This window comes from Myotis yumanensis, unplaced genomic scaffold (assembly GCF_028538775.1).
Source record: "Myotis yumanensis isolate MYYU_CA2020_CCGP unplaced genomic scaffold, mMyoYum1.0.hap1 SCAF_9, whole genome shotgun sequence".
In the NCBI taxonomy this organism is placed as follows: Eukaryota; Metazoa; Chordata; class Mammalia; order Chiroptera; family Vespertilionidae; genus Myotis; species Myotis yumanensis.
In genome coordinates, this window is record NW_027223760.1 from 30,710,189 (window position 1) to 30,724,106 (window position 13,918).

The window sequence follows — 13,918 nt, forward strand, 5'->3', positions numbered from 1 at the left end:
ACTTTTTTTTAGTCTCTATGTTATTTATTTCTGCTCTAATCTTTACTATTTTCTTTTTTATACTTACTCTGGGCTTTTCTTGTTGTTCTCTTTCTAGATTATTAAGTTGTAGGTTTAAATAGTTTATTGCTGATTTTTCTTGTTTTTTGAGGTATGCTATTAGTGCTGTGAACTTCCTTCTCAGGACTGCTTTTGCTGTGTCCCAGAGATTTGGGGGGGGTTGTTGTGTGTTCATTTTCATTTGTTTCCATGATTTTTTTTTTTTTTTTTAGATGAAGGCTGCTTTTATTAAATGACTGAACCATGGAATTGCCAAGGCCACGATGTACAGGTAAGAGAAGTGAAGCTTTATTTCTTGGTCTCTTCCTCCTTGGACAGAGTCTTGATGATCTCCTCCTTCTTGGCCTGGAGCCGCTCTTCATGGTGCTTGCGGGCTTCCTTGGTCTTAGACCTGCGGGCCTCGGCCTGGTCAGCCAGAAGCTTCTTGCGAGCCTTGTCTGCCTTCAGCTTGTGGATGTGTTCCATGAGGATCCGCTTGTTTTTGAACACGTTACCCTTCACTTTCAGGTACAGGCTGTGGTAGATGTGGCGGTCGATCTTCTTAGATTCACGGTATCTTCTGAGTAGCCGGCGAAGAATCCTCATCCTCCTCATCCAGGTCACTTTCTCAGGCATTCGAGCATTGGCGGTACCCTTTCACTTACCTATGCCCATATGCCTGCCCTTCCTGCGGGCCAAGGTGTTTTTCCGGCATCGAGCCCGGGAATGAACAGTCACAGGCTTCCGGATGATTAGCCCATCTTTGATCAGCTTCCGAATCTGCTGCCGGGAGTTGGCGTTGGCGATTTCATTGGTCTCATTGGGGTCCAACCAGACCTTCTTTTTGCCACAGCGGAGGACGCTGGAGGCCAGCCTCTTCTGAAGCCTGAGCATGCTCATGGCTGCGGCCGCAGCGGCGAAAGGTCCATGATGTTTTTGATTTCTTTCTTGATCTTGTCAGTAACCCACTCATCATTTAATAACATGCTATTTAGCCTCCACGTGTTTGAATGTTTTTGCATATTTTTACTGTAGTTGATTTCTAATTTCATTCCACTATGGTATGAGAAGATGATTGATATAATTTCAATCTTCTTGAACTTGTAGAGACTTGTTTTGTGTCCGGACATGTGGACTATCTTTGTAAATGATCCATTTACACTTGACAAGAATGTATATTCTGCTGCGTTGGGATGAAATGTTCTATAAATGTCAATTAAATCCATCTGATCCAGTGTGTCCTTTAGAATCTGTTTCGTTCTTGAGGTTTTTTTTTATATATATATATTTTATTGATTTTTTACAGAGAGGAAGGGAGAGAGATAGAGAGTTAGAAACATCGATCAGCTGCCTCCTGCACATCTCCTACTGGGGATGTGCCCGCAACCCAGGTACATGCCCTTGACCGGAATCGAACCTGGGACCTTTCAGTCCGCAGGCCGATGCTCTATCCACTGAGCCAAACCGGTTTCGGCCGTTCTTGAGTTTTTGTCTGGAAGATCTATCCAGTGAATCAGAAGGGTGTTAAAGTCCCCTACTGTGACTGTATTGTTGTCAATCTCTCCAATGAAGTCCTCCAGAAGTTTTTTCTATATTTAGATGCAACTTATGTTGGGGGCATATATATTATATCCTCTTGTTGGATTGATCTCTTTAGTATTATGTAGTTACCTGTGTTGTCTCTTGTGATGTCCTTTATTTTAAAGTCTATTTTGTTGGATATGAGTATTGCTACTCCAGCTTTTTTTTTTTTCCATTTGCATGGAAAATTTTTTTCCATCCCTTCACTTCCATCCTATGCGTGTCTTTTGTATTGAGGTGGGTCTCTTGTGAACAGCATATAGTTGGGTCATGTTTTTGTATCTATTCTGCTACACTATGCCTTTTGTTTGGAGCATTTAATCCATTTACATTTAGTGTTATTATTGACTGGAAGCCCAATGCACAAAATTCATGCAAGGGGCCCTCGCAGCCCCGGCTTCATCCGGAAGTTTGTCTGGAATGTCATCTGGAAGGTCGTTTGGCTGTCTGGTCTAATTAGCATATTACCCTTTTATTATTATAAATAGATACTTATTTATTTCTGTTATATTTCTGCATGGCTAGGTTTCTGGCTCTGTTTCTTCTCATTATAGCAATCCCTTTAGCATTTAAAAAATATTTTTTTTAATTGATTTCAGAGAGGAAGGGAGAGGGAGAGATAGATAGAAACATCAATGATGAGAGAGAATCATTGATTGGCTGCCTCCTGCACGTTCCACACTGAGGATTGAGCCTGCAACCCGGGCATTTTTAAATTTTCTTTACTGATTAAGGTATTACATATGTGTCCTTATCACCCCCTTACTCCTACAATGAATATTTTTGCTGCCAGTCAATATAACGGTATGTAAGAAACATTTTAATAAAAATTTCATAACTTAATTTTTACAATATCCTGTTATACATAATAATTAATAACAAACTACAATGTTTGCTAATGACTGATTACTATAATCATGTTGCATTCATTTCCCTTATGCGCCTTATATGCAGGCGCACCATTTCTCTCCACCAATACTAGCAGTGAGTATTTTAGCAGCTGATTGCCACATCATTAGTCTTGGACTGACTTGTTTGTTGTGTGTAACAGGAAATATTTCGTTTTTGTAGAACAAGAAAAATAGGTCTATTTGCATTACCCTGATTAATTGGTGCAGTTATTCAGTGTCTGGTAAGTTAATTTTCAAGAAAAATACTAATTTTTATTAAAATGCTCTATTATTTTATGTTAACGATTACTCATTTATTTTAGCCGTTTGTATTCAGTATGTCTCTATTGAAATAAACTTACGTTTCTATGAAAATTGAAGCTTTTGTTTTTTGCGACCCACATAAATGTAAACCTTGTTTATTTGGCCCATGTTAGCCTTTGTGACATGCTTGCTCTACACCTCTCAATCTCTAGTGCAGGACAGTGTTAAAGCCTGTTTCTGACTAATTAGATCAGGCAAGGACTCAAAGCCTCCAGAGACAGCCGCTACCTACAGACTTATAGGATTCTGAATTGAATTGCCCCCAGACAGTAGTCCCCAGGTGTGGCAAGAGTTTTTTTTTCCCAATAGGGTGGGGCAGTTGCTACTGCCTGAAGGCTAATTGTTATTTTTAAATCTCTTAAGTGGCCTCAGGGCAAGGTGTTTTCCAATAGGGTGTGTCAGCTGTCTTCCCCAAAGGCAAGGTAGATGTGTATGTGTGAATGATGTCCTTGACTGCGTAAGGGAATGACTCAACCCAGGAAACTTAGGGTGTTTGCCTTCTGAACTCTATCCCCCGAGTCCCCAGTCCTAGCTTCTGCTCTCACAGTTCCAGTCCACTTCACCCTCCCTCTGCTGGAGCACAAGGTGGGTGGCTCCACATGGAATTTTGAACATTGGCCCTTTAAGACAGTGCTAAATTTTCAGCCATCTCTCCCAGGCAGACTGCACCCTGCTGCTTTTCACAGCCAGATGTTGGGTATCCTCCTTAGTTCTAGTGCTCTCTGATGGGGTGCCAACCTTGGGGATTAGATCCCAGAGGTCTCAGTGGCAACCTCCCACAGCTGAGATATCTCTCTGGGACTTCAGTTGCTGTCTGTGGGTACCTGGCCTACCCTTTCCTGCCTCTGACACTCCTATCAGTCTCTATGAGGTCCCCACTTTTAGTCCTAGGATGTTAGGGTTCTCTCCTGAAAGTTTTCTGTTGATTATTCAGGAAGTTTTTCTGTATTTCAGTAGTAATACCAATTTGTTCCTGGGAGCGTCCACTTACTCTGCCCAGATCTAGGATTTAAATAAATTCATTTTTTGGATTTTAAAAAACTCAGAGCTATCTCTATTTGAACTAAGTAAAACATGATTTTTTTATTAGACAAGACTACAACGTTTAGGAGTATAGAAGATAATTTTCTGTAACACTGATTATCCATTGTGATTGAGAAACTAAACTAGTGGGTTGTAGCAAATTTCATGGAATTCTGTCTTCCCCAATTCATCTCTCATTCTTTCTTATGTGCCCTGACCAGGAGGAATCGGACCTGCAACCATTTGGTGGAATAAGAAGGACTCATCTTTATGAATTATCATATTAAAATCATTAACTTGTAACAGATTTTTATTTTCTAGTATATAAAGATTTTCCAGGTGCAGATACAAAAAGATAGGGTATAGAATAAGTACTGGGGAAGAAGTGATGAACTTTGAGGTGTTTTAGGAGGACAACAGGTAAGTCTGAATTTTGAAGTAAGGGCATTCCAAAACAGAGGGATATGTACTAGTATGTGCTCAGCTGGAGGCATTAAAACTAAAGCATGGCAATAGTGGGAGCTTCAGCTTGAGAGGTAAATGGCAATGAAATCCTGGGCAGGACACTAAAGAAATTCAGACTAGGCCTGTTTCTCCATAGAGCACCCAGATAAAATCATGAAATGCTGCTTGCTGCTTCAAGTAAATATGGGGATGGGCCCAAAGAACCAGCTTTATTTTTTTTATTTATTTGCTGTTTATTTATTATTAATTATTTTAATCCTTACCCTAGGGTATATTCTTATTGATTTTTAGAGAGAGAGAGGAAGAGAAAGAGGGAGAGAAACATTGATGTGAGAGAAACATCTATTGGTTTCCTCCTATAGGCGCCCTGACCTGTAATGGAACCGGAAACCTAGTTATGTGTCCTGATCAGGAGGAATCGGACCTGCAACTATTTGGTGTGAGGATGCTCTAACAACTGTCCCACCTGGCCAGGGCAAAGAACCAGCTTTTAAACTAGCTGCCAGTGATTCTTAACAAACTACTAGCATACAAAATAAATAGCATTTGAGTTCATTAAAGAACTTGGTTCGCCCTAACCGGTTTGGCTTAGTGGATAGAGCATCAGCCTTCGGACTCAAGGGTCCCAGGTTCGATTCTGGTCAAGGGCACATCCCCAGTAGGGAGTGTGCAGGAGGCAGCTCATTGATGTTTCTCTCTCATCGATGTTTCTAACTCTCTATCCCTCTCCCTCTCTGTAAAAAAATCGATAAAATATATTTTTTTAAAAAAAAGAACTTGGCTCAACCATGGGTGTGGGTGAGGGGGAAATTACGGGGGTGGAAGGGGGGTAAAGAGGGGACATATGTAATACTTTCCACAATAAAGATTTGAAAAAATAAAAAAGAAAGAAAAAAGAAAAGACTTCACTCAAGAGGCTTATGCAAATTGGATTTAATGACCTGTTTGGAAAAGAGGCTGGTAGGAGAGGAATCTTTTGTGAAAGTAAGGTCTTGAGGGTATGCTAGGATGCCTAGAGTTTATCCACCATTTCTTCTTCCAAAATCATTACAATTTTAACAAAACCTTTTCTGACCCCACTCCACTCTCCTCAGAGTTCCAGCACTACTTTATTTGTACTTAAGAATGGCACCGCCATACAAATTTTTAAACACTCTTGTGTACTAGTATATAAGAAAGCTCCCCCCTCCACCTTGGTTCTTAAAGCTCCTTAAAAGTTTGTCTATTTTTTGAGTGAAAATGTGTGTGTAAAAGAAGGGGGAGGGAATGAAAAAGAATATTGAATTTATGAATTATTGGGATATCTCTATTATTGGGATATATCTTTATTTTTATTTCTTGTAATAATGCATATATGCAATAACGACATTTGCAAACAATCTTTATATCTTAATTCCTTGAAAAATGATCAATTTTTACTTAAAAAGCAAATCATTGACTTGAAAAATTAATTTATTTTCAGTGGCGAAATTCTTCAAAAATTTCTTACTTGTAAGAGAAGCTTCCCCTTATTCTTCATGCTCCATCATTCATCATATAGATGAGTGCATTCAGGTGGCAAAACCCATGCTGCCTCCACATCTTTTCCCCACATTTTCCAGTTTTAAAATTCATTCCTTACTCGCCCTTCACTACCTCCACTTTGTCATCCTTTGACCCTCCCACCATGCTCACTCTTCCTACAGGACCCCGTCTCCAGTAATAAACCCAGTTTTGAAAGCAGTCAATTAACTCCTAGACGCGGTTGAAGCCCCGCCCTGTAGGAGGAACCATCACAGGCGGATCGGATTAGGCGGTCGGTGGTGAACAAATAAACCCTTAATCCTTTCAGAGGAGCTGCACGCACACAAAGGCCCAATCAGAGGCCGCGGTTCCAGAGTCCTGAGGGGCGGGGCTAAACGAGCGCCCGCCCACCTCCCAGCCTCCCGCAGCGCGGTCGGAGCCTCGCGGATAAGGCAGGCCCCGCCCCCTGGCCAGGCGCGGCGGCTATTGGACGACGCGCTGCCAGCCGTTGTTTCAGTTGCTGGGAGAGGGGGCGGGGACCGAGGCGGGCTCGGGCCCCAGAGAAAAGCGGGGAGGCTCGGCCGGGCTGGGCGGGCTTGTTGAGCTCCCCGGCCATTGGCGAAGCGGGCGGAGCGCAGCCTCCCTGGAGAGAGGAACCATCCCCGCTGACAGAACCCCCTTTTCAGGCCGCGCCACTCGGGAGGCGGATCCCCGGTTCCCGAGAAGGATTCCTCCGCCCTCCTTCCCTCCCTCCTTCTCCCGCGGGCCACCCGAGCGGCCTGCGAGGAGGAGGAGAAGGAGGAGGTCGTCGGGAGCCGCGGCGGCGGCGGCGGGCGGAGACCGCGCTCCCCCTTCCCCGGCGGCGGCGGGGGGCAGGACAATGGAGGTGGCTGTGGAGAAGGCGGCGACGGCGCCCGCGGCGGCTTCGGCGGCCGCCGGGGGACCCTCGGCAGCGCCGAGCGGAGAGAACGAGGCCGAGAGTCGGCAGGGCCCGGACTCGGAGCGCGGAGGCGAGGCGGCCCGGCTCAACCTGTTGGACACTTGCGCCGTGTGCCACCAGAACATCCAGAGCCGCGCGCCCAAGCTGCTGCCCTGCCTGCACTCCTTCTGCCAGCGCTGCCTGCCCGCGCCGCAGCGCTACCTCATGCTGCCGGCGCCCGTGCTGGGCTCGGCAGACACCCCGCCGCTGCTCCCCGGCCCCGGCTCGCCGGTCGGCGGCTCCTCGCCGTTCGCCACCCAAGGTGAGAGGCGGGCGCGGGGGGAGGGCCGAGGGGAGGCGGGCGCCCCTGCGCGGCGGGACCCACTGTCACGTCGCCGCCCGGGGTGCGCGGCGGGGCGGGGGAAGGGCGAGGAAGCGGGTCTGTGTGGGCGCCGGGGACCCGGCGGGCCCGCGCGCCCCGCGAGCAACTTGCACGGGCGGCGCTGGGGACCTGGCCCGCGCGCCCCTGCCGCTGCTCGGCGCCCGCGGCAGCCTCCTCCGGGCGACCCGCACTTTTGAAAAAATCTCGGCCGGAGTCTGCTGTTGTCTGCGGCGCGGGTTCTCGGCCAAGTGCATCTAGTTCCCCGCTACCCTCTGCCTCCCCGAAGCTTTGTCCAGGTGCCGATGATCCTGATCATCTCGCCTGTACCCACGTGTTTGTGTGTGTGTGTGTGTGTGTTGGGGGAGCGGAGGGGGGGTGCGGGTGAAGTGATAGTGACTTTCTTTGATGGTTGACTACCGGTCAGATGTTGTCTCTCTGTCTTGCATGTTCCGGGTTCTTCAGCTCCATGAGAACCCGGTGTTCTCTCTCCCCGCTGTGGACAAAGGAACGATGAGACGGTGTCTTCTTGTCTTTCTATCTTTCAAAGATTTTATGTTGAGTCGGTAAAAGGGTAAAGAGAAAATAGAACAAAGTGATTTAGGGGTGCAGGATTTTCTTGTAATTTGTAGACAACAGCTGGAAATGTGGAAGCCTCTGTGGTCTTTGTGGTGGTTGTTACTGTATAGGACCTACTATAGGTAGAGAGTTTTGACAGGTGGCTCCCATTGCTAACTTTAACAGGTTTGGAACATTTAAAGTTAGTTTGAGTACAGTAATTATGTGTTTCTGGTGGGATACCTGAGAGATTTTTTTCCATTTTAATCTTGCAAATAGTTGAGCACCTCATTTAAAAAATACAAAGTAACTGAAAAGGGGGAATTCCTTTTTCATTTGAGATGAAATGCTAATTAAATAATTGAGCTAGGTCAAGGAGTATATGAAATTAATGTTTTAAATAGATTATAGTGTTCGACTTCTCATTTAATTATGTGTTAGGAACAGTATTTGGTTGAGGGAGACAAGTTTCTCTGTTTCTGCAGGTCCTGCCCGCAGAGTGACTGCCCTTTGTTTCTGTTTTAAAAGGATGTTTGTATAAGGAACAGCCTTAGAAGATGGTGTCTTCCATCAGAGCAAAGCGCAGGCATGCATATGGTCCAGTATAATAAAGATAAATGCCTCCCTTTGGAGTAAAAGACAGGCATGCTTACTGCTCATCATAAAGATTAGGGTTCCCAGAGAGAAAAAAAGAAAAAAGAGAGGAAAAAAAAAGTTTAGGGTTCCCAAAGCATAGGTTTTTCTCATGTAACACAGCCCATTGCCTGTGTCTACTGGCCCTCTTCATTTTGCTTGGTGGGAACTGGGATTCAGAACCAGTGCAAAATGTTGGTGCTTTGACTTATATAATTATTGTAAGTAAAAAACTGCCCTTTGCCTGTGACCTGAATCTCATGTCTTCTACCAGCATCCACGGTAAGCTGCTTTGTTAGCTTGTAAGTAGAGTAAAATATCAGAGTCTTGACACTGGTTTGCTCAGATGTGGCCCACCTGTTGGAAAGTTAGTACAGGTGAAACTGAAATCTTAGTTCTTAAATTTTTTAAGACACATTTTAAGGTTTCTTTTATTTATTTTGTAAATGGTTAAACAGGCCAGTAGTCAATTAAGACCTGAATTTTGCATAATTCTAGGATTAAGATGTATTGCATGCCTGGCCATGACATTCAGACTTGAATGAATGAGAACATGGGTAATAAAAGTACTGATTCTCAATTCTGAGACAAGTTTGAATTTCATTTCTCAAAATGTTCTATGTAATTCCAGTCTCCAAGTATTGCTTGTATTATGTTCAAGTGTTCAAGGAAGGCATTTAAATTTAAAGGTAAATGTTTTTGCTTTTATACTAAGCAAAGGCTTTAATGATACTTTTGAGGTGTATACCTCTAAAAAAGTTAGGGTTAATTTCAATAAATTAAAAATATTATCCTGAATCTTATTGACTTGAATGCTTTCCTTTTTACCTCCTTGCAAACTTATTTTAATACAAGCTGAAGCAAAAATTTAGATAATACATTTTAGAACTAAATAAATAGGGTTCATTTGATGAACTTTTTAAAAATTTTTTTCTTGATTTCAGAGAGGAAGGGAGAGGGGGAGAGAAACATCAGCAATGAATTAATTATTGATCGGCTGCCTCCTCCACATCCCCTCCTGGGTATCGAGCCCTCAACCTGGACATGTGCACCCACCTGGAATCAAACCGTGACCTCCTGGTTCATGGTTTGATGCTCAACCAGCTGGACCATTTGATGAACTCTTAATGAACCTTCTTAATGAAGATTCCTTTAATTAACTACAATACATGCAGGAGCAAAGCAGGTAATTGAGATAGAGAATTGTGAGCCTGCAAATAGGGAATGGTGGGGGAGTGGGAGGTGGCAAATTCTACTTAGCTCCAGCAGATTGTCATGTGAGAATGCAGGGCCAGTGTTGAAGGATCTTTTTTTTTCTTTAACAAGAAGTCTGAAGTCTGAGTTTTGTTTAAAGTTTCTCTAGTATTATATAGGCAGGTAATTAAGAAAAAAATGACATACCCACACAGGCCCTTTCTGTAGGCCACATAACCACACAAGCCCTTTCTGTAGGTCACGTAACATGTTCCAGTTACACTCTTAACTTTTAGATTTAGATAAGGGTTTTCAAATATTAGCTACTAGAATCACCTGGTACACTTGTTAAAATTTGGATTTCTAGGTCCCTCTCCCCAGGGAGTCCAATTTGGCATAGTTTTAGAATTCCAGAGTATAATATGAAACCCTGGTGTTTCCTTAGATCAAAATACAGTTGATCATAAGGATTCTGTAGAAAATTATGACCAAAATTCAGGTGTAGAGTAGTAATTCTCAATACTATCAGGCCTACTTTCCTTTTCTTTTTTAAAGTTCTTTTGTTTATCCTCACCTGAGGATATTTTTCCATTGATTTTTAGAGAGTGAAAGAGAGAGGGAGAGATAGAGAGAAACATCGATGTTCTAGTAAGTGAAACACATTGATTGGTTGCCTCCTGCAAGCACTCTGACCAGGGCCGGGGCCAGGAAGGAGCCTGCAACCAAGGAACGTGCCCTAGACTGGAATCGAACCCGGGACCTTTTGATCCGCAGGCCAACGCTCTATCCATTGAGCCAAATTGGCTAGGGCTACTTTCATTTTCTATTAACTTTTTGGTGCTCCCTATGTCATCCTAAATGAAATTTATAGAAAATAAGTTCTTCCTAACAAATTTTTTGAAATCAACATAATACTTTACCTTTTATAAAAGAAATAAAGTTAACTCTTATAATTTAAAAAGTTTCATAGCCTGGCCTGTGTTGCCCAGTGGTTGAGCACATGCTCAGGCTGGATCCCCACTACAGTCCATGCAGGAGGCAGCCAATCAGTGATTCTCATTGCTGTTTCTCTCTCTCCCTCTCTGAAATCAATAAAAACATTCTTTAAAGTATTATAATTTACAAATGCTCAAAAGTGTTTGAAAGGGGTCACATTATTTGTCCAGGGAGTGTGAAATATAAGAATCCACCAGTTTCCTTAGACTACTTTACTAACTGGCTGTCTGTAAGATATGCAACTCTCAATTCTGGGAGCTGATTTCTTTTGGTTCTTGGCAAAAAGTATAAATCATTTTTTAGTACAAAATATGAGGAAGGATTAATAATAGTATTTAAGGTCAATTCATATTGTATCAGTTTTATACACAACAGTTCTATATACAGTATATACAGTATTCACCTGTTGATGGAAATTACTATTTTTTTCAGTTTGGGGCTTCTGTGAATACAATTTTTATAAGTTATTTGTGGACAGTTCTTTATGTGGATATGTTTTGTTTCCTTGGGCAAATACATAGAGTTGGAATTTACCCTGGTTGTACCATTTTGCATTCCCTCCAGCAATGTATGAGAATTCCAGTTGGTTCACATCCTCGCCAATTTGGATATTATTCTTTAATTTTTGTCTTCTAGTTTGTGTGACGGAGTATATCATGGTTTTAATTTTTATTTCCCTGACGAATAATGATGAGCATCTTTTTTGTGCTTATTGGCCATTCATATATCTCTTTTGGTAAAATTTAAGTTTAAGTCTTTTGCAGATTTAAAAAAATTAGTTGGTTTGTCTTACTGAAAAGTAAAACTTTACATTGCATCTTGGTCCTGTTAGGTACCTTTATTGCAAGTATTTTTTTCTCCCACTCCTTTTTACTTTTTAAATGGTATCTTTTGAGGAGCTGAGGTTAAATTTTGATTGATTTATCAGGGTTTTTTTCTTTTATGATTAGTGGTTTTCTAAAAATACTGTACCTACTCCAAGCTTACTAAGATTTTTCTCCCATTTTTTTCTTTCATTTTTATTATTTTTAAATATATTTTTATTGATTTCAGAGAAGAAGGGAGAGGGAGAGAGAAATAGAAACATCAATGATGAGAATCACTGATCGGCTGCCTCCTGCACATTCCCTACTGGGGATGGAGCCTGCAACCTGGGCATATGCCCTTCACTGGAATCGTACCCGGGACCTTTCAGTCTGCAGGCTGATGCTTTACCCATTGAGCCATACTAGCTAGAGCTCTTTCATTATTTTTATAGCTAAGCTTTTATACTTATATCTATAATCCATTTTGAGGAACTTTTGTGTGAGGTGTAGTGTTGAGGTTCATGTTTTTATTCATATATTAAAGCACCATTTACTAAAAAGAGTTCTTTCTCATTATATTACTTTGGCATTTTTTATGAAAAGTCATTTGAACAAATATGTATAGTTCTCGATGCTTTTCTATTGATCTGTCCTTTCAGTACTATTTGTACATTACGTTTTAAGTAAAATTTGAAATTGGACAGTTTTGTTCTTTCTCCAAATTGCTTTGGCTCTTCAAAGTCATTTGCATTTCTTTATAAGTTTTAGAATCAGCTTGTCAGTTTCTACACAAAAGCCTGATTTTGATTGGAATTGCATTGAATTTGGGATAACAATTTGGGGAGGATGAGCTCAACAATGTTGACTATTATCCATGAACATGTTTTATCTCCCATTTCTTTAGATCACTAATTTCTCTCAGCACGCTTTAGTTTGTAGTAGTATTATACAATTTTTCAGAAGTTTATTCTAAGGCATTTTATGATAATGTTTAATGTTATTGTAAATGGTGTTTTTAAATTTTCATTTCCAATTGTTGCTAGTATATTGAAATATAATTGACTTGTATATTGATTGTATCCTTTATATTGCTGAATTTAATGATTAAATCTAGTAGTTTTTTGTAGATTATCACTTTTCGTATAGTAATACTTCTTTCTTGCCCTTTATAATTATAATTTTATTCCATTATTGCACTAGCTAGAACCTCCCGTACAATATTGAATAGAAGTTTAATTTCAGTATTAAATGAAAGATGATGTTATTATCTTATTCCAGATCTTAGGAGAATATTCAGGTTGTTCACTATTAATATGTTGGCTCTGTTAGTTTTTAATAGATGCCCATTATCAGAATTAACTTTCCTTCTATTCCTAGTATGCTGAGGGTTTTTATCATGAATGGATAATGAATTTGGTTAAATGCATTTTCTATACAGTATCTGATAAAATGATCCTTTGATTTTTCTTTTTTTTTTTTCTGTTAATGTGGAGAATTACATAGATTTCCAGATATTAAACCAATCATGCATTCTTGGGATACACCACTATTTGGTCATAATGTATTATCCTTTTTGCATATGTCTGATTTATAGATATTTTGAAATTTTTTAATGTTCATGAGGCATATTGGTGATAGAGTTTTCTTATATCTTTGTCTGATTTTGATACCCAGGTAATATTCTTCTCAAAATGTGTGAGGTGTTCCCTTTAGCTCTATTTTCTGAAAGAATTTTTGTAAAATTAGTATTCTTCCTTAAATATTTGATAGGATTCACCAATAAGTCCATCTTGGGTTGGAGTTTTCTTTATGGAAAGATTTAGGAATTCAATGTCTTTAATAGACATACAGCTGTTCAGATTTTCTATTTCTTCTTGAATTCTGTTTTGGTAAATTGTTTTAAGAAATTTGTCAGATTTGTTTAATTGGTACACTTATTGGCATAAATTTGTTCACAATAGTTTCTTATCCTTTTAAGGTTTTCAGGAGCTGAATGATGCCCCCTTTATTGTTTCTATTAATTGTAATTCATGTTTACTCTTTTTGGCTGCTATTACTAAGAGCTTATCAACGGACTTTTGGCTTTTTTGTTCTATTTATTGTTTGTCACTGCTTTAAAGGTATAGTTTTTTCTCTAGCCACCTCAAATTTTGTTGTTGTGTTTTTAACATTCCACTAAAAATATTTAAAAATTTGTCATGATTTTTTTTCCCTATGAGCAATGGATTGCTTAGAAGTGTGTTAATTTATAGGTATACTAGAGGCCCAGTGCATGAAATTTGTGCACTGGGGGCGGTGAGGGGTTTCCCCTCAGCCCAGCCTGTGCCCTCTGGCAGTCTGGGACCCCTTGGGGGATGTCCGATTGCCGACTTAGGCCCGCTTCCCTGCATTGAGCATCTGCTCCCTGATGGTCAGTGCTCATCATAGCGACTGGTTGTTCCGCCATAACGGTCGCTTAGGCTTTTATTATATAGATTTTCTAGATAGCTTGTTCCATTACTATAAAAAATAGTGTAAGATTTAAATGGAGGCTATTTTTCCATTGTTAGATTTTTTTTAGGCTAACTGATATAGTGATTTTTATTTTTTCCTTATTGATTAAGGTATT

General features: G+C 41.0%; 1 protein-coding gene and 1 pseudogene across 2 annotated transcripts in view; one reads left to right on the forward strand and one right to left on the reverse strand.

Moving 5' to 3' along the window:
• Positions 1 to 243: 243 nt before the first annotated feature.
• Positions 244 to 948, reverse strand: LOC139016883 (large ribosomal subunit protein eL19-like; annotated as a pseudogene).
• Positions 949 to 6,479: 5,531 nt separating this feature from the next.
• TRIM24 (tripartite motif containing 24) overlaps positions 6,480 to 13,918 on the forward strand; it is a 109,292-nt gene continuing 101,853 nt past the window's right edge. For both annotated transcript variants that reach the window (XM_070423984.1, XM_070423985.1), the window contains exon 1: positions 6,480 to 7,066. In XM_070423984.1, the coding sequence (XP_070280085.1) occupies positions 6,706 to 7,066 (361 nt within the window). In that variant the 5' untranslated portion in view covers positions 6,480 to 6,705. The remainder of the gene's footprint in view (positions 7,067 to 13,918) is intronic.